Source organism: Coptis chinensis, chromosome 9 (assembly GCF_015680905.1).
Source record: "Coptis chinensis isolate HL-2020 chromosome 9, ASM1568090v1, whole genome shotgun sequence".
Classification (NCBI taxonomy): domain Eukaryota; kingdom Viridiplantae; phylum Streptophyta; class Magnoliopsida; order Ranunculales; family Ranunculaceae; genus Coptis; species Coptis chinensis.
In genome coordinates, this window is record NC_141464.1 from 82,177,412 (window position 1) to 82,202,783 (window position 25,372).

The 25,372-nt window shown below is 38.0% G+C and overlaps 3 protein-coding genes and 1 pseudogene across 4 annotated transcripts; 2 read left to right on the forward strand and 2 right to left on the reverse strand.

The window, feature by feature from the left end:
- The first annotated feature begins 1,531 nt into the window (after nt 1–1,531).
- Nucleotides 1,532–3,233, forward strand: LOC147478719 (transcription termination factor MTEF1, chloroplastic pseudogene; annotated as a pseudogene). Its single transcript, XR_015208602.1, has one exon. The product of XR_015208602.1 is annotated as a transcription termination factor MTEF1, chloroplastic pseudogene (transcript).
- A 3,038-nt stretch (nt 3,234–6,271) lies between these two features.
- On the reverse strand, nt 6,272–8,733 carry LOC147478720 (Chaperone DnaJ-domain superfamily protein). Its single transcript, XM_086584657.1, has 4 exons — nt 8,148–8,733; nt 6,731–7,287; nt 6,550–6,617; nt 6,272–6,441 (listed from the first exon to the last, which is right to left on the reverse strand). The coding sequence occupies exons 1-4, from the start codon at nt 8,603–8,605 to the stop codon at nt 6,382–6,384; spliced, it is 1,143 nt and encodes a 380-aa protein (XP_086440783.1). The 5' UTR covers nt 8,606–8,733; the 3' UTR covers nt 6,272–6,381.
- Nucleotides 8,734–17,707: 8,974 nt separating this feature from the next.
- Nucleotides 17,708–22,046, forward strand: LOC147478721 (putative pentatricopeptide repeat-containing protein At1g26500). Its single transcript, XM_086583244.1, has 2 exons — nt 17,708–18,037; nt 18,653–22,046. The coding sequence occupies exons 1-2, from the start codon at nt 18,011–18,013 to the stop codon at nt 19,790–19,792; spliced, it is 1,167 nt and encodes a 388-aa protein (XP_086439370.1). The 5' UTR covers nt 17,708–18,010; the 3' UTR covers nt 19,793–22,046.
- LOC147478722 (tyrosine decarboxylase-like) lies at nt 20,338–22,067 on the reverse strand. Its single transcript, XM_086583243.1, has one exon. It carries the CDS (start codon nt 21,974–21,976, stop codon nt 20,453–20,455), a length of 1,524 nt encoding a protein of 507 aa, XP_086439369.1. The 5' UTR covers nt 21,977–22,067; the 3' UTR covers nt 20,338–20,452.
- Nucleotides 22,068–25,372: the final 3,305 nt, after the last annotated feature.

Sequence of the window (25,372 nt, forward strand, 5' to 3'; positions counted from 1 at the left end):
CTTGTCTAATCTCGTTGTCTTGCTCATTATTATGCAAAATATACAAAGGCCTAGTTAAGAAAAATGTCTACAAAATCGCATGCATACATTTAACAAGGAAAAAAAAAAACCTTGAAACATCATTATTGAGCTAATTTGGATAATACTTTGTTCATTTGTATGTGCTAGTTCGTTCAAATTATGCATATTATATTCCACATTTTGAGAAATGTTTTGCAACACATATAATGGAATTTTCTTCTTTTTCCACATTCCAAATTTAATTGGTGGGCTTATATTAACCAATAACTAACCACTATTCATATTTTGTTGATGCTTATAAATTGGATCAGATTCATTCCGAATTACAGACTATCATTTGATTACTTTCAATAGCAAGTTTGATTCCGTAGTTGTGAAAAAAAAATTACTCGGTCTGAAAGGAATCCGCATTTTATTAATGCAGTCTGTGCTTTTTTTATATACCAATTTGTGAGGTTATATATGTGGGCCAACATCAACTCAATTACTAAGAAAGATGAAAAATGCATAAATTCGATGACTCCAATTCCAAATATTCTACCCTAAAAATATTGTTTCATGTGATATATGGTTACCCAATTAATTAATTAGCAAGCTTAAATAAGATGATAATTTGCCCAAGCTTCTCATTATGTTCTCCTAAGTCCGAAAGAACCTAACATGAGAGAAAGAAGATGAAATTGACTTACAAAATGAAAAATCAAGAAACATATATCACAATGCATCTTTAGTCATTCAACCTTCAGAAATTAGAAACCTATACAAATATTGCAGTGGACAATCTCAGGGAATTTACTCCCAACCAAGAAAATGTTGCAGAAAAGATATTTTTGAGTTACCAGACATGACACTTGGTTGATTTCATGATTATCGTAAGTTGTACCACACCTACAAAGGGAAAAGACCAATTAAGGACAAGAATTTTGACCAATATGGAGACCTGGTGTGGTGGTCCAGTGGTGTTCTGTGTTCGTCAGATCACTTTTTTGGATGCAAGGTCTCATGCTGATTGCAGGCTTTTGATTAGTGATCTGTTCTGCCATTAATGCAAACCAACGTGCATTCATGTGGAGGAACTCAGGTGTTATTCCATGAGGTCACCTCTGGTAATCTGGGATATACAGGAGCGAGCAGCCTTAGGTGTTCCTTGACTTCAGGAAAATGTTCAATTGGGAGTTAATTTGCATGTAGCAGCTATCAATGTATCATGTTGAGCTAGGAAAAAAATGTTCAGCGAAAAAAGGCCTCAATACCTTCAAAGTTATGAAGGCCCACAATTACTCCACTTTCACAAAGTTCTACAACTTCAAGATGCTAGACCATCTGGGTTGGAACAGTAAGCCCATCCAACTTACACATGTCTGACGAAAACGTGCTCTGATCATCTTATCCAACTTGAGAAGAAAACGTTGAAAAACACTCAAAACAACAACAATTCGACAAAATATCCTATGAAATCCATTCATAACCAATCAACTTTCAGATGTTATATCCACTTGGAAGCACTGAAACAGATAAAATAGATGTCAATTGATACAACCATCACAAACCAGCAGCATGCCAGCAGCAACAATTCAGTCCCTATGTTTCGCTCACTACAATTCATTGCCCATCCAAAAAACACAACCAAACCACAGCCTCTCAACACCAAAACCGAAAACAATCCTCCAAAAAGTTCCTGCCCCTTCAGACCAATTCAAAGAAAAAGTTCTTTGCCTTGAAATAATGGGAGTGGACTCAGGTAAAGCACTCTCACTCAATCCGTTACTTCAAAGTGTTTCACTTGATTCTATTCACTGCATTATCTCATACCTCCAATCTAAAGGAATCCATCAAAAGGACATGGGTAGGATCTTTGGAATGTGTCCCAAAATCCTCACTTCCAACATTAAACAAGACCTTATCCCTGTGTTTAAATTCCTATATAATGAACTTTCTGTCCCATCTCACAGTTATAGAAAAGTTATCAACAAGTGTCCTAGATTACTAGCTTGTAGTGTTACTGACCAACTTAAACCAGCTTTGTTATATCTTAAAAGACTTGGGTTTTATGACTTAGAGACTCTAGCCTATAAGGATTCAATACTGTTGGTATCTAGTGTAGAGGAGACATTAATTCCAAAACTGGATTACTTGATGAGTTTGGGGTTTTCAAGAGAAGATGCAATGGGAATGGTACTAAGGTGTCCAGGGTTGTTTACATTTAGTATTGAGAATAACTTCAAGCCCAAGTTTGGATACTTTGTGGAGGAATTGAAAGGGAAACTGGAGGATTTGAAGGAATTCCCTCAGTACTTTGCATTTAGTTTAGAGAAGAGAATAAAGCCTAGGCACATTGAGGTTGTGCAAAGTGGATTTAAAGTCCCTTTGTCATTGATGTTAAAAAGCACTGATGAGGAGTTTATGGAGTTGATAAAGCAGCATAGAGAAGAATCATGAGAAATATTTGGAATTTTTTTTGTTAACAGGAATACAGGATAACAATCTCTCTCTTTCTTGTTTCAGAAGGCATCACTGGAACATAACAGTAGGTTGTGCATCTTGTTGAATAAGAATACTCCTGTCAAGGGACAGTCGTTATCTAGCTTAGAGATCGACATGTCATCTCATCTGTACATATGCACACAGAAATTAGTACCGTCGATGTGATTACGAGCTAGTACTTTGAATTTGATACTTTCAGTCTGACCACTTCTCAGAATCCCTTCCCTTTATCTCCTCCTCCTCCTTCTCCACCATGGCTCACACCACCACCAGCTATTACTCCATCCTCCCCCAGCACCACACTGCCCCCACCCCCTCCATCGACCACCACCACCACAATGGAGTTGAGCTTGAGCTCAGCATCACTACCGTACATATTATAATTGCCGTAGCAGCTTTCTCGGTGATGGTGCTGATTTTGATTTGCCTTTTCTGTCCTCGACTTCGTCCTCCAGCCAGTAGGTAATCTGGTGTTTAATCGATAGGATTAGGAGGATTCTGGGATCTCATAGTAGTTTGTAGTAGGATAATAGTCAATAGATACAGCGACGACCTACCTTTGTTAGCCCAGTAGAATATGTTAAGTATAATTCCAATATATGTTGGTCTATTGTGTGAGTTGTGCAAATCGTCCAATGTATGATTCGTTTAAGTTATTGGTTGATTTAGTTCTACTTTGGATTTGTTTACATTGGAATGAAAATTCATCGGGAGGTTCTCATGAGTCATGACACCCTTTCTCTAGTCTGTCATCCGCAATCACACACAATGCCACTACTCAAAAATTCTCAGCAATCTAGCGAACATAGAGAAAAAATTCCCGCGCTCCTAGGCACTTAGGAGCGAAAAGTCTCCTAAGCACCCATCCACCGTCTTTTTATCTATTGATTAACTTGAGTTAATTAAAAACTAACCAAATATTTATTTTATTTTTTCTCTCCAAATCATTCTATTTTTTCTCCACAAATCTTTTAATTTTTTTGTGTTTCCATAAAAAAGAAAAATAAATTATTAATTTCAATTAAAAATTAAAAATTTGCAAACGAATTTTTAATTTTGTGTTGTAGATTTTTAATGGGGTTCTCATTAGTCCAATTACAACGCGAATTTCTCAAAGTTATTTTGTATTGGCTATTATCATCAGTATTTTGGGTTGTAATAAAATTACAATTTGTAACTGCATTTATGTTTTTTTAATAATTATGATAAAATTTAAAAGTTTTTTCATAAATGTTAGTGTAGTTTTCATTTTTTTTTAAAAGTTATTCTTTCTTTATAAAATAAATAAATAAAAGATTTGTGGAGAAAAAAAAATTGAATAATTTGTAGAGAGATATAAATATTTGGTTTGATTTTAATTAACTGTAGTTAATCAATAGATAACAAGTTGGTAGATGTGTAGTGGATAGGTGCTTAGGAGACTTTTTGCTCCTAAGCGCCCTAGGAGGAAAGAAATAAGGACGAATTTAAGTAAGTTATAACAAGATTTCCAGGGACCAGGGTTGTTCACATTTAGTATTGACAATAACTTCAACCCCAAGTTTGAATACCTTGTGGAAGAAATGGAGGGGGAGGATTGGAAGGAATTCCGATCCCTCAATACTGTACTTTTAGTTTAGAGACAAGAATAAAGCCTAGGCACATTCAGGCTGTGCAGAGTGGATATAAGGTCCCTTGGTCATTGATGTTTGAAGCACTGATGAAGAGCTTATGGAATTGATAAAGCAGCACACAGAATAATAATCATGATGAATATGTCAAAAATGTTTGGTTGACAAAGTTTTTCTGTCTAGAATTGGTTCAAGAGGCATCACAAGGGACATACGCTGAATTGAGTTACTAAGATCAACGTGTTTATAACTTGGATTCCTCAACCTGTCCATTTGTAATTTTTCTTTGTACTGTGTATCTTTTTTACAATGCAATTGCACTTTTTATGTCGTTGAAAAATTAGAGAATAATATAATAGTTTGTAGAAAGTTTCTTTCTCAGGATTTGTAGTTTGTTTTTGGAGTCAAAATAGAAGTATAAAATTAGAGTAAGAAATCAAGAAGAAAAGTTTTTAAGTTAGTTTAGTAAGTTTAGTACAAGGTTTTAGGAAATAAGGATTTTTAAGAATCAAGCTTTCTTAAGCCTCTAAATGAATGTATATATGTAATCACCGAAGTGATTGAACAAATTGATTTTAGAGTTGTGAACTCCCAAAATGACTTCTGCTTATTCTTCTCTTGTTTTCTTCGTCTTCCTATGTTCCATCCTTTCCTACTATCCCACCTACACTTCCAGCGTTCCTGACGTTTCCCCTCTTACTCCAGGCTGTCTCACCCCAGAATGTTTCACCCCACCACCTAGTCCTCCCTCCTCCATAGTCAGCCCAATGCTACCACCCCCTGCACCAACCACCACCACCACCATATTGCCTCCCCCTCATCATTCAAAAAAAGGACCCCCTATCATATGGTTGATACTTGCCTTAGTAGCTGCTGCCGCTGCTTTGCTTTTTGCAATTTATAGTCTCTATAAATTTCGAAGCATGTCAAAGAAGTAATTCAGAGTTTGATTAGCAGTTTGGTTAGTAGGATCCTAGGTTCTCAAGATGGTAGATAGAAAAAAGGGAGGGCCTACCCTTGTTTGGCCCGTAGAATACATTTAATAAAAATTTATTATATATTGGGTCTATTGTGTGTGAATTGTGTGAATTGTCCAATTTATGATTGATTTTAAGTTATTAGGTCTACTTTGGGTTGTTTTCATTGGAATGAAAAATCATTGTGAGGCTCAGCATGTAAGATGTAACCATGTAAGGTTATACACAGTCTATTACCGTGTTTACAAAATGTGATAAAATTTGCTTTCAAAATTACCTTTTGCCTATTTAGAAAGCTGTTATTGCGACTAGTTAATTCATTCTATCAACATAATGCTCACTCAAGCTTGCATCACCTTAATGAATAAGGACTATTACCGCTTCTAACATAATTAGGGGAGATTTTAGGTTATCAGTATTTGGATCAGTATGATTCTCTTACTTTGCATCTTAGTCTAGTCGTATGTTCTTCCTGTTATTGCATTTTTTGGAGTACTTGTTATTTACTTGTATGAGAAAAAATTGTCACCCTCTAGGAAATCAAATCATGCTTCCAAATTCAAGAAAAAACAAACAAGTTGCGCGTGCTAATCAGTGACACATGATCTCATTATCTCAAAGTGATCGATTCTCCAACTACTAGACCTACCTAATTTCTCAAGTACGCCCTCGTTCCATAAAAAGATGATTGATTAGCCTTCATTTGCTACTGTTCCCCTGTATGTTCAACTACTAGACCTACCTAATTTCTCAAGTAAGCCTGGTTCCATAAAAAGATGATTGATTAGCCTTCATTTGCTAGTGTTCCCCTGTATGTTCTAAACATCTATATCAACCTAATTTAATATGATGCATACAAGCCTAATGTATGACCAGATTTTACCAAATCCATGTTAGCACTTCCTGCTGTGATTTTCTTGGGTGAAGGTATCAATCTCAAGATTTTAATAATAGATTTTTATCCACTAATTAACTTTTCCTATGAGCACAGAATCTCATATCCTTCATAAAGCTTATTATCCACCGTTACACCTGTTTTTGACCACCACAAAGTTAAGATGATTGGGCAATCTGAGATTAAATCTATGTCTCTTTAAGATTATAGATAAAAAGTTTTCGATGAGAAGAAAATTGATGAACCGAGGATCCGTGCAGATGCCAAACCTTAACATCTGGGGAAAGAATTAAGAAGCAACGATGATAAATTATTTTAACGAGCCTTATAATACAGAAAAGAAGACTTGTCTGTGAATTTGAATAAATACTATCATTTAGGTGCACTAGCAGTTTTACATTTTTTCTGATTGTTGTCTTTCTTCTGTCATCCAACTTCTTAGTTTCTCATTAACCTGGAAAATAAAACAAAATCCAAGAATTAATGAAAAATACAATACCAATTGCTCATTCCCGCAAAGAGAAGTAATGTATAAGACATTGTACATGGAATAATAACTTACCAAAAGAAATCGCGCTCTTCCATCTCCATCTTGTTGTTGGTTGCAATGCCCATGCATGATGGACCTCCCTACAAGGTTGAACGAAAAGGAAAACGACACAAATGAGCTCCAAAAGATTTCTAAAACCTACAAGAACACAGGAAACTCATTCCTGACAAGCTTTTCCGAACAGATACATCACCTTCTCTTTCAGCCGATGGTTCTGTTGCACTTGGACTCACATTTTGCCGTTGACTTCCACCCATAGCATCACTACTCCTGACCTCCAAGCTTTTGTGAAATTTTTCTTTAGCCCATGCAATCGCTTCATCAAGTGCTACTACAGATTCATCCATCGTCCCTTTACTTTTCTCACGACTGATCTCAATTATGTACGAGCTCATTGTTTCTTCTTCTTCTTGCAAAGCTTTACCATGAAATATGGAGTTAATGTCTAGGTTTCGGTTACAAAGGGAAGAGACCACAGATGAAGGTGAATCAATCTCTATATCATCAATAGAGGCTTTTATGCTTTGGTATGAGATAGGTTCAATACTAATGGTGTTTGGTGATGAACTTTTAAAAAACTTAATAGGGGAGGAGGTTTTGTAGTTCTTGTTGATCAAGTCTTTTTCCAAGAAACGGGACTTAATGGATGGAGGTTGAGACCATGGAGGAATATCAGAGTTTCCCTGTACACTCCTCTGCTCTGGAACCGATATGAAAGATGAACTCATTTGGGATGGAATGTTGATTGGCCTAAAGCAACCAAACAAGTTAATATAAATTTTAGTAACGTACTGCAACTGGTTATTAACATGGTACTAACTTCCATCAAAGCTTAGTATGTACATTAACTAGTCTATAGGACTACAACGTAACATGATACCAAATGGAACAAATTCCATAAACATATAACATACATACATAGTCATGTTTCAAGTTTCAACATTTCATGGATTTTGAAAGTCGCTTTTCACATTTAAAAGCTGTGCGCAAAGACACAAAATGAGCACGCCCTGTTTTTTATTGTAAAAACCAAAACAGAGCCTAAACTCTGTAGTGGAAAATGGGAAGTGGAAATGTTCAAAATATTGCTTAAAGATGCTCACATCGATCACCTTCGAAAACATGTTACTGATACTATCATTGATACACTATCAGACCACCACAATACGATCCGGATAACAAGCATTCAAAAATTTAGATGTACCGGATACTTATCAGGATTTTGAACAATTACTTTGCAACCCAAATGCCTATTGTTTTGCAACTAACCAGTATTCCTTGAAAACCTGAGTTGTCAAAGAATGGATAGTCCATTACCTAACCAAGATCCTAACAACTCTGCTCATGTAAAATTGTACTTACAATTAGTAGCTGTTTTATGAGTCAAGTATATCAATCAGTATGTCACATCTTCTAAGAACCTTATTTCAATCTACAATAACTACAGAAACACTCCACTAATTACATGCAACGAAAGACTCAAAAACCTCTATCTTCAAGACTCAAATTTGTTACTCTATCTGACTAATTTCTAGAGTTGTGCAATGCTGAAAATGGCAGGGGTTAAAAAAGTACATTCAAGAGAGGAAGAAGAAATAAACAGAACATACCTCAGTTTTGTAGAGAAAGAAGAGAAGAAAACATCTTCTACAGTAGAATTTCGAAGTGGACTCAAATCTTCTGAACTCAACACCGAAGAGGAATTCGACTTCGATTTCGAATACCCTTTAGATGATCTTCCATCTTCATCTGATCCAAATATATCATTATAAAAACCATGATCATTTCTCTTATAAACACCTTTTCTTCTTCCTCCTCCTCCTCCTTGCATTCCAAAAACCGGAACACTTTGACCATTTTTCGATGAAAAATCATATTCTGGTGACTGATAAACATCTTGATAAGAGAAACTGAAATCAGGAACAGATTTTTTACGTGAAAGTATTGTTTTGGGTGGACCACCAAAGACGTCATTAAAGTCTTCAGGTCTTAGAGTTGTTCTCGTTTCTTCCGTTGATTTTCTTCTTGGTAAGTTTGAACCCAGTCTCATTTTCCATGATTCATCCATTAGAGAAGAAAATGGAATTTGGTGAAGTAAGATGTGTGTGAGAAAAAGTTTGCTTTGTGAGAAAAAGTTTGGTCTAATACACTAATAATTCTTTCTGCTTTTATGAAATGTAGTGACGATGATGATTAAGTATGATGCCAAGAGCGCAGCAACGTCTAGTTTTATGGTTTTGACTTGTGTGGGACTCACTTGTTTAGCATGAAAAGGATAGGTTACCTAGTTAGTTATGTGATTAGATATGAATTGAAGCGTGAAATTTGTAGTTCCCCACAAAACTTAAGAGACCATGTTCCAGACTCCAGATGAAATCATAAAACATGGCCAGACTAATAATAATGTAGGACTGGTGGTCAAGTCGATCGAGCCAAGTGAACCGAGCTTCTGTATGTTTTGGCAAATGAACTCTATGCAGGTGCCGATTAGTAAAATCGGTAAAACTTTTGGGTGATGACCAGAAGTTTGGGACTCGAACCCCGCCAGCATCAAAAAGTTACTGATCTCATTTAAAACAGGCTTACTAATAAAAAAAAAAAACTCTAACTCTATTTAAAAAAGTTCTCGGCTTGTCGGCAATATGAACAAGGTAGCTGAATTGAGCCAGTCAAATTTTATTACCGATCGCCCCCAAAATTGTTTTAGAAGGGAGTTCTAAAATAATGTGTTGTAATTAAGTTTGTAAGATGTATGAATGTTCTTGACCGAGCCTATAAATGAGTTGAGCCCCACAAAACTTTAGATGCCCTACCCTTTATTTGGTCCAGATCAAATAGAAGTTATAGAACCCCACAAGGTTGAGCTAGGTAAAAATAATGAATTAGTTGGACGTTGGGAGTTGGGACTTTTCTTGGGTTAGTTGTATTTTTATTTTTATTTTTTGATAAAGATAGTTATTTGTTAGTTGTGTTGAGGGTTAATTGGCCAAAATCCGCCATTTTATAACATACATTTGTGTTTACCCTCCAAATTCTAAATCATCACAAATGAACCCCCACTCTCTCCTTGCCCATCTAGAAATCATTCATATTTGTTGTTTTGGACTGGGGAATGAAGGTTCAAATAGTCCACTAATCAACTGGTTTCATTGTAGATAACATGTGTGAGTCTGAGCGAAGGGTAGCAATTGAGACCCACCTTCTAGGCTGATGAGACTGAGTTGAAGCTTGAGGTGCGATTGGTAGTGCTGTAGGAAAAGTCACCTGCCTCACCAACAACGATAAATGTAGGGGATTAGATGAGTTAATGAAGGATATTAAAAATATTGTCACAATTGCAAACAACTAGAGAGGTTTAAATACAGACGCCATTGTAAATTTACTCATGTCCTGCTGAAGTAGTTGAGGAAAGGTACTAACGATGGTAAATACATGATAACTTCTGCAAGTTCCTTTAGGTGTATATCATGAACAATGAATACGACACGCAACACAATGTAGTGCATATACAAATAGACGAGGTTTGAATGTGTTCTTGAGTCGTTGCATACGATTTCCGTAATAGATGGAAGCTTGGTAGTTATCTATTATGAACGATTGAAATGAAAATATAGGCAAACGAAATGTAGGAAGTGATACGGAGGCCTCAACTTAGAGGGTCCAACTGGCGACTTTTTATATGTCCAGACTTTCTGATTTTGGTATGAAAATGCGAATGAAGAAGATGGTTTAGGTGAAGCAGCAACTCTATTTTCCTGTTGGAGTCTAGCTTTCCTCTCCTCTGCCAATTGACTCTCGAGATCCCGTGTCTGTCAAAAGTGCAAGAACAGAAGTTAAAATTTTTAGCTAGATCACAAATAAAAATAATTTCATTGATGTTCTGAAGTCGTCATCTTTACCCTTTGCCCAGAGATGAAATATTTTTCTTATTGCTTCATTTTGAGAGTTTGGTTATATGTGTGTAAACCCGAGAGGTACTTTTGATAATTTTCTTTTTTTGAGAGCAATATGGATGATTTCCGGATGGAGTGGGGGTCATTTGTGATGATTCAAAATTTAGAGAATAAACACAAATATATAAATGTATGTCATAAAATGGAGGATTGTAGCCAATTAACCCTTGTATTAATGATTTATACTGTTTTTAATTTTTGTTATTTTTTTTTTTATTTTTAGGCAAAAAGGAACTTGTTGTTGTTCACCATTAACATTTTCTTGTACATTTTGATCAGTCAAACTCTGTAAGTTCGAGCTTATCCACTCATGATGAAAGTGATTTTACCTCAGTAAGTTCGAACATATGTTGATTTTCCGACCCTTCTACTTTATACAATTTTCATTTTGTTACATCTTTGGCAAAAAGGAATAGGTTCTTTTTTCTTGTAAAATTGTCAAAGTACCTAAAAATGAACATGAAAATACAGATTATGATTTAGATGTAAAGAAAAAATGTAAAAGAAGTCAAGAAGGCAAAAGAAGTGAGGGAGAGTATGGCTGCCAACCTTAAAGGAGACACTTCGTGCTTGCTTTCATTGATGGACCCTTTGCCACTTGAATTCTAGTGATTTCTTTGATTTACAAATTGATTCTGTCTATCTTTAATTACGCCCTTATCTAGTTATCTCAGTACCTTTTGTCTAAACATGCTTAATTAGAATGACACAAGAGAAACGCTAGGGTGGAAAGTGCCATCTATAGCTTTCCCCTTCTCCTGAAGGCTGAAGCTGACCATGTTAGAAGTTAGCAATTATCATGTATCCCTTTGAATGACATGGCTTCTTATCAGGCCCATATATTGAAATAAGGCCCATATGCCCATATGTTATAAGCCCCCCAATTCATTAACACCGTACTATAAACACATGTTGGTTTTCCACTTTTCAACACCCGTGTTTTTTAGCCTACTCAAATTTATCTCACACAGTATGCAATGGACAGATGCTTATTCATTTTTTTTTTCGATTTTTTTTTTTATTTCAAAATATTTTGTTAGTCCCACATTACTTCAGCATTGTAAGATATGCGAATGTTAACGTTTTGTGTTACTAGTAGTCTAGCACTATATTTTTTAGTTGTGGGTATTCTGATTACCAATTACCAAACTTTGAGGATACGAAGTAGTTAGGAGACAGTAGTTAGTGGAATAACTAATAAGACTGCTAACCCTTAAAGTGGGTAGAAAATCCTCGCTAGAAAACCGCTGGAAGGGGCTAAATCTTTCCTTAAGGACTGACCTAATTAGGTTGCAAAACCGATCAACATTGTTCAACATTTAGAGCATCGATTGGAAGAGTTTAATGATTTGAGTTGATGACATTGATGTTGGGATATTTAATTGTTTGTTGGGGAAGGATGGTTTGAAATAAGGGAGGAGAAATTAGGGTTTGAAGGTTGCTTGAACTTAATTTGTTCTAGGGATGAATTTGATTAAGAAGATAGATTTGAAGAAAATAGGATTGAGCTCAAATGAACATTAATGGAGATCAACACCGTTTGGTAATTTTGGCTTCAATACCAAGATAAAACTATAGAAAGAACTGAATCTATTTTTCATTTAATTGAATTGTTCATTGTACAATTAGTACCTATTTATACTTGTAGATTATAATGTTAGTTACAGAACTGATTTGCACATGATTGGTTATAACAGAAAAATTGAAGTTAGTTATTCTACTGCTGAGTCACCACTGTTGACGTATCCTTAACTTCTGATATCTTATTTCGTGTGTATTGCAATACAAACCAAAACCAACATTATCCAAATAGTGACTTGCAATAATAAGTCTTAAAAATAGGTCGGTGTAACACTACTCCATTCTCAGTCTTAATTCTTGATAGCCTTAAGAGGTTCCTTAACAACCTTTTGCACACTTGCAAATTGCAACAGGATTACCTTTCCGCAACACACTCTTCAAAATTCTTACACTTCTGAGTTGCCCCTATATTAATACACAGTTCTAGTCGTTCTTGAAATAGGTCGTCTATTAGATCCTGGTCTACGACCAACTTAACCATTTTGACTTATCTCCAGTTTTTTAGGCGCAGCATTTTCCAATTTTTCTGCGTTCTCCAGAACCTCTCCTAATGACTCAATCATCTTGGTTCTTTCCCCCACATTCTCCGTCTTCTCAATAACCGTTCCCCATCAAGTTTCACCCTTAGGTTTCAAAACAGGCCTAGGAGCCAGTTTAAGTACAAGATCACTATCATCATCTTTACTCCCTCTAAATGTAGCATCCAACGATACCGAATTCCCCTTTTCCGTAATCAAATCAGTGGTAACCATACATTTACAAACCGATACACAATTCCATCTATTCCTAACCAAACCATAACCAAAACTAGTACATTCTTTAATAGCCGAATTCCTCAGCACTACTAACTTATTACAATTATTACCTTCAAAATAACCACATGATTTCACTCTCACTACACTTCCTACACTAGCTAGTGAAGCCATTGAAGACATAATTCTTTAACTCCGCATTAACTAAAATAACTTCTTTATCCACTAGTCTACTTCAAAATATCGAAAAATGCGGAAATCCCAAGTTTCTAAATTTCCTATATTGTTCCAGATCATGCATGCATAACCTACTAAGAATTTGATTATTTTTATTAGTTAGAGATAGAGGGAGGGTTCCCTCCTCCTCCCAAGGTTTTGAAGAACCATTATGTTCTATGTATTATTAGTATGAATTTTTTTGAATACATAGAGGTTCGCCCCCTCAAAATAAGTTTAAATATTTTACTACGCCCCCTCAAAAATTTTGACTATGTTTTTTAAACGTGAAGCCACAACATAGTCTTCTTATAATAGGTGGGAGCGTCATATCAAACCCAAGTGCTCTATCATTAATCTACTCAAGATTCCCTTACCAATGGGCATCATTTTTGAGTTGAAATTTTCATGGGTACAATTGATTCACAGATGCAAGAATTAAATCACAGGTTTAAGGAGGATGTAATGAGATTGCTTGTTCTTAGCTCGGCTTTCGATCCCAGGAACAATTATAGATCATTCAAAATTAATGATATTTGCGAGCTTGCAAATAATTATTATCCGATGGATTTCACCGAGCAAGAAAATTTTCATTTGAGATACCAGTTGCAAAACTATGAGAATGACATTCTCATACATTCTGAGTTTCAAAATTTGTCACCCATTTTCAAGTTGTGTTAAGTTTTGATAGAAACAGGAAAGTCAACAATTTATCATCTTATAGATAGACTGATTCTGATTCGTCTTGTGTTGACTTTACCTGTTTCAATTGCTATATCGGAACATGCATTTTCAGCGATGAGGATTGTAAAGACCAGGCTACGTAATAGGATGAAAGATGATTATCTAGCAAATTATTTGATTGTGTTTATTGAGAAAGATATTGCTAGACAATTTGATAAAAATTCTATCATAGATGCTTTTGATGTCTTGAAGAAAACTCGGCGAGAGCGGCTTCAAATGCCTGACTTGGCTACTTGAGCTCCTTGTTCGATCTTTTTGTATAGGAGGATATAGGCTAACAAACCAATAGCTTCTTTTTGTTTGTAAATGTGGTATGTGGATACAAGTGATCATGATTAATTGTATATCCTCTTTGATTTTGCAATCATACTTTTTGATGACAAATATATGTATGCAGAAACTGTCATTCCAATTGTGGTGTTGTTTACTTACTGCCCATTACTATAGACATTGTATGAGTCATTTTATGGTTAATTTATATGTACAATGTATAATTTATATGTTGGATTATAGTGTAGCGTGAGTGAATTTGTAGTAGAAGAATGAAAAAATATAAGTGGTGAATTTGGGTTAACTAGTATTAACATATCCCCCTTTCTCTAGATGAGCCAATTAGGATTTTTTTTTTTTTGTACCTCAGGGGGGGACCTAATTTCCCCATCTAGGAGGGGGTAGGATCCTAATTGGCTCATTTGGGAGGATGTGGTAATTTTTGTTTTCAGGCCTTGATGTGGTGATGACCATAGTTGTTATACTTACAAACCATCCAATCGGATATGCCAATTCAACGATTTGACTTAGTTTTTTGGAGACAAAAGAGCTGAGAGTGCACGTAATATATGGAATAGACCTCTTAAAACAGTCTATATAAGTGACTGTGGGGAGCTTAAAGTGGCCAAGTCTTTGCTTTCTCCTAGTCTGCCTTGATTGTTCCTTTTCGAGATCCATGGGGTGTGTTCATAATTTGAATGTTTTACTTCATCTACTAATACGTTTTATTATTCTTTGTTAATTACATAGTCAAAGTGGTAAACACACTTCATGCTATTTCATTTTCTGAAATAGTATAAGCACTCTCCCCTAGGTCAGATTTTTGGTTCCGTCCGAGCGTCTTGTATTTTGATTGTGTATATACACTCCCCCCTAGGTCAAATTCCTGGCTCCGTCCTTGGTTACGTTCATCTCCATTCTTATTCATTAGCTTCGATAACCGCTTTCTAATTAGGCAAAATGTGATTTTGAAAGCTAAAAATATCACAATTTAGAAAAACAGCGATGGATGATCATGTTATATGTTCGCTAGATTGCTGAGAGTTTTTGAGAAGTAGTAGCATTGCGTGTGTTTGCGGATGACAGACTAGAGAAGGGTGTCATGAGCCTCCCAATGAATTTTCATCCCAATGGAAACAAATTAAAAGTATGTAGAACTAAATCAACCAATAACTTAAGACGAATCATACATTGGACGATTTGCACAATTCGATCACACAATATACCAACACAAGTTAAATTATACTTAACATATTCTACAGGGCTAACAAGAGTAGGCCCTCCCTGTGTCTATTGACTATTATTATCCTACTACAAACTATTATCTTGATGACCAAGCTATCAACTAAACACCCGGTGACCTGCTGGCTGGAGGAAACTTACGACGGAAAAGGCAAATCAATATAAATATCACCACGGAAGCTCCAATGAAAATTATTTTGATCTTGTCGGTTTTGCTGAGCGCAAACTGACTTGTTTTCTTCTCCACTGCAGTGGTGGTGGATGGAGGTGGTGGGGGCAGTGTGGTGCTTGGGGAGGATGGAGTAATAGCTGGTAGTGGGGTGAGACATGGTGGAGGAGGAGACGACAAAGGAAAGGGATTCTGAGAAGCGGTGTAGGTGGCGTAGTAGGCAAGGATGATAAAGAGGAAGGAGAAGAAAACAAGAGAAGAAGCCATTTTGGGGATTCAGAACTCTAAAACCAATATTGTTCAATCACCCCTTCCGATGATCACAATTATTTATAGAAATTATTTTTAGGACTAAGTAAGCTTGATTTTAGAAAAACAAATTTCCTAAACCATCTAAACATTTTAAACTTATTTGGAAGTTCCTAAAAACATAGAAAGAAACTTACTTGGATTCCTATCGACCTCAAATGAGGTAAAAGCTTGTTTTTAAAAGAATTAGTTACTAAATCATCTGAGCTGGCATGATTAGTTAGGTGTTGTCCTTGACTGTTGTCTGGCTTGACTGCATTGGATGACTTTCATCATATATTTCCTTAATATATCTTACACAAGTTTATCAGAATAAGTACCTTGGTTTAGCTACGCATAACATATTTGTCATTTATTTACCTATTCTCTTTGTAGGTTTGATTGGGAGAGCACCAAGACCAAAAGCTTAATTCTGTTACTGATACTGATACTCATATTCATATATGGCTCCAACATCATGTTTTCTTGGAGCATCAATAGTTTCAAAGGCTCAGAACAATCTATGAATCAATGATTAGAAAATGTATTCAAAACCCAGTGTATGTACAAGAAGTCGGGGATATGATTTTTAGTGTCGTGCTGGATTAATTCAGGTGATCATGCAAACATATCTATCTGAGTCCGTCAAGAGTTCCTATGATTTGTAATAATGGTATCTCTACCATGAAGACCATTAGATCATTTTGTTTTCCTATTTTGTTATACCATGAATTGCAGTTACTGGAGTTGCTGCTGTTATCAGTTATATGGTACTTTTAGTGGTCACATAATATGAGAAACCTTCGATCCAACCCCTATGCAATACTTGGGATTTCCTCTTCACTCTGGTTTTATTGCACTATATCCTTATATGTGCACTCATAATGTCCTTTGTTAGAGTGTGTCCACTCATACAATCTAAGATTCGAGTAGCATATTTGAGAGCTGCCAGTTTGGATATTCCTCTAAGTCTCTCTTGCAGAAATAAAACTTGGCTTGGATTGATACTAGTGTAATCTAATAGTATTAAAAACAGTAATAAGAATGAAACAGAATTTATCACTGAGGATTGTGCTCGGCACAATTTCCTTAAGACAAAAACGCCGCCGGTGTGGTTGCTGCCAGCCTCAAGCGTACGCCTCCCAGGATACAACAGTGTAGAGCTAGTCACCAGCCAACTCGCACAGAACTCTCAGTACTCCAGACATAGTTTTTCAAAAGAGTAGTCACCAGGATACAACAGTGTAGAGCTAGTCACCAGCCAACTCGCACAGAACAGTGTAGAGCTAGTCACCAGCCAACTCGCACAGAACTCTCAGTACTCCAGACATAGTTTTTCAGAAGAGGAAAAGATTTTTTGGATATCGACGACTCTAGTGGCAAAGGCAGCCTTGTGTGTGCGCAAGTACATCCTTATATCTCTCTACACTATTCCTCCATAAGGACACAAACAATATAAACTTAAGAGTCTTAAGTTTAGTAACCAATGTGGGGCTAAAACCCCCCACATTAGAGTGTAGTAGATACATAAGGTCATGGGTTCAAACCCATGAGGACACAAATCCATTAAAGTTTCCAACAACTAGTGCGTGACCAAATCTTGTGTTGTGGAAATTGAGACTCTGCGGCCTGGCTCGACAAATTATTATTGACCCTTGGCTATTTGGGTGCGGTCTGCAGATATTTTGCTGAATTGATATGGATTCAGATGCAAGTGGCCAGATAATGTAACAATAGCAACGATCACATGATGCATCACTCTAACGTCTTGACCTACCAATCTACCATACAACCAGTACATGCCCATTTTTTGAGGATTATAACGTAGCTTTTGTTTTTATTTTTCTTAAGAAAAAATTTCAAGCTAGCGTCAAATGCTTACCCATTTCAAAGTGTATATATATTTGTCACACTGGTAATCTCTGACGTTGTTCCAACTTCCAACTACAAGAACACTCTTTCACACTTGTCTCTTCCAAAGCGATTATATTCAGTGCTAAACTACTAATAATGTTTCAGGATATATTAGATAAGGAATCGTAATATTGTGTGTTGGCCAAACATGTGTATCTAATAATTGTGATATGATATGATGTGTTTTGATTGACTAAAGTAGAATTCCTTTCCCACCTTACATTTCCCATGTGGATAACATTTTTGTTAAAGAAAGAGTTCTGTATTCTCATGCCTTGCTTTCCTTCCTCTTCATCTTACAACAACCGTGAGACTCACATGTGAGTCAAAATGCCTGAAAGTCCATGGGAGAATCTTGCAGCAGAGGAAAGGTGAGGAAAGATTGTACCCCAGTTTTCCATTTACTGCTTCTAGTTACTGTTTCTTGTTAATTCATTCTACCTGAAACATGAGCTGAAATGGTAGGATTTAAACACTCTGAATATCTCTCACCAAGACCATTTAAACCTATGAGATGTCAACCAAAACCCAATGCGTTGTGCTTCTTTAAGTCAACAAAGGAAGCAAGAATCATAAAAAGAGGCCTTCATTTGGTTTCAAGCGTACATCCTGAAGAGTTAAATTTCCCACCAAAAAGCACCATTTCAAATTCAACAAATACACCCCTATTCCTCAATTCGTCTATAAAATCTACAAGTAACAGTATTGAATATATCTCGTCGCCCAAGTCATCAAACTCCTACTTCCCACTACAATCCCAAAAATTACTTTCCCCTGTAACCTGGCAAGTCCTCACACAAATATTCAAAACTGCACCCTCACCTGACATAATCACATATACAATGTTCATCAAATTTCTTGGGAATTCGGGTTACGTTGCCGAAGCTTTTGAACTCTTTGCGTTCGCAAAAGAATACCATAAACCTGACACTATTGCATTTACTGTCCTTATTCGAATCTTATGCGACTCCAAAATGTTTGATCAGGCACTCAGTCTTTTCCATGAAATGCCTTCTTACCACTGTAAACCAGATATTATTTGCTACAATACCTTAATTGACAAGCTTGGAGAATCAGGCGAAGAGCAAAAAGTGCGGCAACTTTTTTCTAAGATGGAAGTAGAAGGTACCCCTGCTGATGTTATAACATATAGTTCAGTATTGAAGTCACTTTGCGTCGCTAACAAGATGGATGAAGCACTTTCAGTTCTAAGAATTTTGGAAATAAGTAGAACGCTTCAGCCTAATACATACACATATAATACAATTGTTAAAGCATATTTGGATCGCAAACTTGTCAAAGAGGCCCTTGCAATTTTTTGTAGGATGGAGATCAGAGGATGCAAACCAGATTTGTGTAGTTTTAACTTGATTATTAAATACTATAGTGATTTGGGTCGAGGTGTGGATGCCTATATGTTCTTGAAATTGATGGAGAGAAGGGGCATTGAAGCTAGTGAAAGCAGTTTCAGAATTTGTTTGTATGGTCTAATGAAGCAGTGTATGATTGATGAAGTCCTTGAGGTCATTCAGGAGATAAAATGCCGTTCTCATGTTACCCTTTGCACTTGTTCTTCGAATAACTTGATTCTGTGGTTGGGGAAAATGAATAAAGTGGCTGAAGCTTATTCTGTGTTTCTAGGAATGAGAAACCCAGATGAAATCACCATGAACATTGTTATTAAGCTGCTTTATAAGCATGGAAGAGGTGAGAAGGCTTGGGAAGTTTTTAGCTCAATGAATGGGAGGAATATTAAACCCTCAGTTGTCACTTACAACATATTGATACATGGGCTAAGTCTAGAGGGGAGTGTTTCAAAAGCATTCGAGTTGGCAGGCCAGATGGAAGATGATATATGTGAATCCCCTGACGTGGTAACATACAATTGTCTTCTTAGCAGCTTGTGTAACAGACAGCAAGTTGAAGATGCATGTAGGCTTGTCTTAGAAATGTTAACGAGAGGGTGCAAACCTGATTTGATTAGTATTAATACGTTGATTAATGGTATGATCAACGCTGGTCGAATGGACAATGCTTTACGGTTGTATGAACATATGAGGGAAGACATTGCTGCACATTCAGTTCCCCTGGGGAAATTAATTGAAGAAATGTTGATGGACAAATAATTACTTGAACTACTGTAATAGTTGATATAAAGTTTTTTACACTCACAGGGAATGGAGTCCATATCATAAAGTATTATATAATTATGAGCTATTGGGGGATTCAATACAACTATTATTATGAAATAATGCAAATCAGTTGAATAAAAATTTATTAGAATCTGCGAATGCAGTATACCTGACTCATGGAGTTCTTGGGTGTGTTTACATGATTAGATCTGTTGTAGGTGCAACATTAACTGAGGAGAGACGAATATGGCATGGAAGCTGCTTCAAGAACAGGCAGATGCTTTAGTAGTTAGTACCATAAAAAAAAGGTTTGTCATTCAATTTGAGCTCGGTTATCGAGTAGATTCAAACGTAATATTATGAAATAATTGGATTTTATGTTTTAGAGTGTCTTACAATCATTCATTTCTCCAATAAGTAAGTTTAAATTAAAGTTCTCGCAATTTGTGTAACTCTGCAGTCTGCACTACTAAAATTCTAATTAATCGAGAAGACCAAACTGATAAATTGGCTCCTTTAATAAATTGAACATTAGTAAATTCAAATATAGTGGATACTAAACTAATTTATTCAAAAGCAAAAAACCTTGTTATTCTAAAATGGCATAGATAATTTTCCACTCAATCACCATGAAAAACGAGTTTTTCTATAGTCCTAAAGGCCTAAAGCATCTGCATGTTCTTGGACCACCTTCCATGCAATCTTAACATGTCTCTCTTCAGTTAAAGTTGCACCAACAGCAAATCTTATCATGTATACGCCTCCAATAACTCCATGAGTCATGTAAATCCTCCCCGATGCATTGACTGATTCTAATAACTTCTGGTTTAATTCATTTGCGTGCACAGCACTTTTCACACCATCCCCCTGCATCTCAACCATTGATGTTGGTGGAAGCATTCGAAAACAGACCATAGCGAAAGTCCTTGGGACAACAATCTCAAATCTCTTGTCCATTGCTACAAGTCCCTCAAAGTGTTTAGCCATCCTAACATGGTTCCTTAGGAAATTTCTAAGGTTAGCCACACCATAGCTACGTAGTACTAACCATAGTTTCAGGGCACGAAATCGACGACTAAGTGCTATTTGCCAATCTTTATAGTCAACAACTTGCTTTGATTCAGTTGCTTTGTTCTTTAGATACTCTGGATTAGTTGAAAGAGCCTTAACAAGTGAACTTGGATCTTTAACCCAAAGACAGCAGCAATCCAAAGTAGTGAAGAACCATTTATGCGCATTGAGGCTGAAAGAGTCGGCATTTTCAACTCCATCAATGAAGTGCCTGAACTCTGGACATATACACGCACTTCCAGCATAAGCAGCATCAACATGCACCCATATATTGTAATCCTTTGCTATGTCGCAAAGTGGCCCAACTGGATCCACTGCAGTAGATGATGTTGTCCCCACTGTGGCACACAAGAATAATGGCACCAGCCCAGCTTGTATATCAAAAATAATTGCTGATCGGAGGGATTCGACTGGGAGAGCAAATGCATTGGACTTTGAAGTTGGAATAGCATGAAAGTTCTTAGGATGAATTCCAGCAATCTGCGCGGCTTTCTGCATTGCACAATGTGTTTGATCAGACCCGTAAACAACAAGTTTGTGGATATTTTCTCTACCAATCTTGTTCAACATTCGATCTCTCGCTGCTATTAGTGTACACAAGATGGCCTCACAAGTAGTCCCTTGTAAAACGCCACCACCATTTCCTGAAAACAAGAATGATTCAGGAAGCTTAAGCATTTTGCCTAGCCAGTCCATCACTATACTCTCTAATTCTGTAGCAGCTGGTGACGACATCCAATTGAAGCCAACAACATTAAAGCCAGTGCTAAGCATGTCGCCAAGGAACCCAGCAATACTACCGCTTGAAGGGAAGTATGCAAAATAGTTGGGACTTTGCCAATGTGTTATACCAGGCATGATATCATTTTGGACATCTTTGAGAATTAGTTCTATGGGTTCAGGGTTATAAGGAGCTGATTCGGGTAAGCGTTTTTTGAGATATCCAGGTTCGACTTGGCTCCGAACAGGAAGTTTTTCGATGTTTTGATAGTAATCAGCTATGAAGTCGATTACCAAATGGCCTTGCCTCCTGAATTCATCTGCGTCCAAAGGGTTGGCTGAACATGCAAAGTTGTTTTCAAGAACATCAGTAGGAAGGCTGCCCATTTGAGTGATGGAAAGATAAAAGAACGAGGTTTTTTTAGTCTATTTAAGCATATCAATGAGACTATTCGATAGTGGAATGGTGATGGAATGCATAGTTTATATAGATAGGCTGCTGCCTAAGTGGCCATGGCATGACCGATATTTAATTTCAAGCTACTATATTATAGTTAGTTGTTTGGAGGTAATTTATGGGATACAGTAAGTATAGATGTTTGGTAGTTGACTGATGAAATAGTGGGAAACGACTAACGAGAACGAGTCTGCAAATGTTGTACGGCACGCCTTAGAGGTGGTACTTTTGTTTCATATAAGACTGATATATCGACGCCTGGTCTATTTTACCTCTAGATGGCTAGCTGTTGAGATGTAGGTGTGAATTGAAGAAATAAGCACCGGCCAGTCTACACAAATGGCTCTAGGGATTGGAGGAGGACATAGTAATATAGTATACTCGTGAAAAAAATGGGAAGGTGCATTACAACACCGTACTAATTAATTGATGTAGGATAGTGAACTCGACAGTGCATTATGCCAAACCATCAGTGCGTACCCTCACAGACAGCTTAGTAGAATTACTCTTCCAATAGACAGTGTTAACTCTTACACGTTTTTTTTTTTTTTTTCAATTCGATAATATCTTACATGCATGTTTTTTATGCGAGTGTACCGTCTCAGTTTGAAAACAATGTACAGTAACATACATACTAGCAGGTTCACATCACTGTGACACTGGCGAAATTTTGTTGAAAACTGACCAATTAGCCATCTGGTGTATGAGAAGGCCACGAAGAAATAAACTTCACCATTAACACTTTAAATGGACAAGAAACGATGATCACATGCATGTTTAAGTTTAATTGTGGTGGATGGTCACTTTAAATGGACAATATAATTTTTAACGTACATAAATGTGTACATAAACGGTCACATATACACTGTAAAGGCGTGATGTGATACTCCCTTACAAACAGTCTCTGGGGGACTGATATGGATGGATGGGTGAGACCGAGTTCGGCTTTTCGAGCGAACTGCCTACGTATCTTTCTCTGGGGACTGGGCTCAGAGTAGAATCAGGTCTGGCGTAGTTCATAGGAGTGGTATTTATAGAGATTCGGAGTGTATCCTCACCCTCCACGTGTAGAGGATGTCACCAACGTGGGGTGTGGATCATGGGAGCACGTGAGAAATATCTACATAGGTCTGCTGTGATGATGAGGAGGATGACCGACGAGCAAGTAGCTTGGCGTGATCGATGGTTGTCGGTCGAGGATTAGTGCAAGTACTCCTTCAGTCATGATTGCTTATGGATAGGGAGTCTGTGTCACTGCCTGGTGTAGTTCGCGTGATGTTGCGATCTGTCTTGTGGCGCGATGTTGGCTCGTGGATGCGACCTGATATCATAGGTCGGTGCATTAGTTCCACCATGCTAAAGCGTCTTTGGATAGAGAATATCACTCCCTACCGACCCCTCTCGATGGGTTGTGGTAACGACCGTTTGAGAGAACGATAACACGCCAGCGTACTATGTGATATTTGGGAAGCGCCACGATCGCTGTAGAAAACACCGTGTTAACCGCGCGTAGTTAGTATGATCGTGTGGCGTGTGCGGTGCGTGACGATCCGAAAGCGATTCTGAGAGAAGAAAACGTGGCGCCCCGTTTTTTCGGGATGCGAAAAGACAAGACAGTTACTTGGAAGTCGTGGATGGCTAGGGCTAGGGTGTAATCATAATGCCTTGGAAACTGGAGGGGCGGTTGTTCAAAAATCCTACTTGCGTGACCGAGACTTCATTTTGCTGCTTCGTTTGGTAGAGAGAACTTCATTAGCGCATCAATCTTCAGGTTAGTGCTCTGCCATTTTTGAACCCGTTTCCCTTGTTTGGTGCTAAGCTTCTGTGCTAGAATTGTTAGGGTACTCTGTTAGATACTAGTAGCTAGATTTGATAAGTTTAGAGGAGAAAGATGTCGGATTCCGATGACACTCGTTCGAACGAGATCCGTGAAGTTTCCCTTGGTTGGGAGGATGAGGAGGAGACAGATGAATCAGTTGGTATGCGGGGTGAGGGTGATGGGGATGAGGCTGTGAGTGAGGAAGGCGATGCTCGATCTGCTTCTGTGGTTGCTGACGTTGGCACTTCAGGACGCGGTGAGAGGTCGTCTTCGAGCGAGCTGCCAACTAGGGCTGTGGATAAACACGCTTTGAGGGCGTTTCCATATCTGAGGAAAAGATATGGTATAACTGTAGACGGTCGGAGATCCACGAGCCCGATCGAGGCGGAACGGTTTTTAGGGGATAGGTACGTCCCAATCACCGCCACCACTCGGGTGATCGTCTGAGGCGGTTGAGGGCTATATGACGATACCATTTTTGAAGTTGGTTTGTCAATTTTGAACCATCGTGGCAAAGCGCTGTCGCGATTCGTTGGTAACACGTGGCGGTTGTTGAAGGTGTTCGACCATTTGAACGCCATTGAATACCGGATCGAAGTCGCCGATATTATTGAGCACTTCACCTTGAAGCGATCTAGGGCATATAACTTTAGCTTGCAAACCCGAAGCTACTCATCACCCGCTCGATGGAGTGAGTAACGAGTCTTGGGATAAAAGACCGTTCTGTTAGTGGGTAACTCTACCGCGAAAGTGGGTTCGGTGTTGACAAGAAAAACGCGTGTGATTTCAATCGGTGGGTACCAGTACGTTTTCTTAGGTTTTATGCTGATAACGATTGATCCTGTATTGATCTAATATTTGTTATGTTGTCTTTTGTACAGATAACCGTCCTGCACAGGAGACGAACCGAGCAGTGATCGAGAGCTTCGCTAGGTTGACTCGGGACGAGAAAATTGCGAAGTTGCCAGAGGTAGCCGAATTCTTTAAGGAGCGTGGAGGGCCTGTCGTTCGGAAGAGAAGGGAAGCTCAGAAAAGTAGGGCTCGTGGTAAGGGAGCGTCCAAAGTACGTGTTATGGAGAAGCGTGGGAGTGATCTGGTGACCAGAGAGGATAGAAACCGGGGCCGTACTGGGGTGAAGCGACCCTGGGTCTTTGGGGCCTCGGTCCGGTCGGGATGGGTCGGGAGGATGCTCCGTTCGACGTGGAGGACGCTCCCTCCGACGTTCCGGAGTACCGACCTGCTAAGACTGCGAGGGTGGCCCAGACCGCACAGGGTGGTGAGGTGCGAATGGGTGGGAGGGCAGCTCGCAACCCGAGGTCGAGGCCGATGCCCGACTTCAGCGTTTACGGTTGAGGACGGCCGGAGGTTGTCCCGGAGGTCGCTCGACCCGTGTTGTTGGAGATGCCTCGTGCAAGATGAAGGGAAGGTTGGCTTAAGAGACGCCGGTAAGGGGCCGCCCAAGATCGAAAGGACGAAATGGAGCGCAACCCGATGTACATTGACGAGA

What these genes read in the sequence shown, in the direction of transcription:
- LOC147478720 (XM_086584657.1), bottom strand. Translation starts at nt 8,605, where the DNA reads ATGGATGAATCATGGAAAATGAGACTGGGTTCAAACTTACCAAGAAGA. An exon ending in ACCATCGGCTGAAAGAGAAG is followed by an intron (nt 6,618 to 6,730) that starts GTGATGTATCTG and finishes TCAACCTTGTAG; the next exon opens with GGAGGTCCATCATGCATGGG. An exon ending in GAAGAGCGCGATTTCTTTTG is followed by an intron (nt 6,442 to 6,549) that starts GTAAGTTATTAT and finishes TTTATTTTCCAG; the next exon opens with GTTAATGAGAAACTAAGAAG.
- LOC147478721 (XM_086583244.1), top strand. Translation starts at nt 18,011, where the DNA reads ATGGGAGAATCTTGCAGCAGAGGAAAG. An exon ending in AATCTTGCAGCAGAGGAAAG is followed by an intron (nt 18,038 to 18,652) that starts GTGAGGAAAGAT and finishes ATGTTTGATCAG; the next exon opens with GCACTCAGTCTTTTCCATGA.
- LOC147478722 (XM_086583243.1), bottom strand. Translation starts at nt 21,976, where the DNA reads ATGGGCAGCCTTCCTACTGATGTTCTTGAAAACAACTTTGCATGTTCA.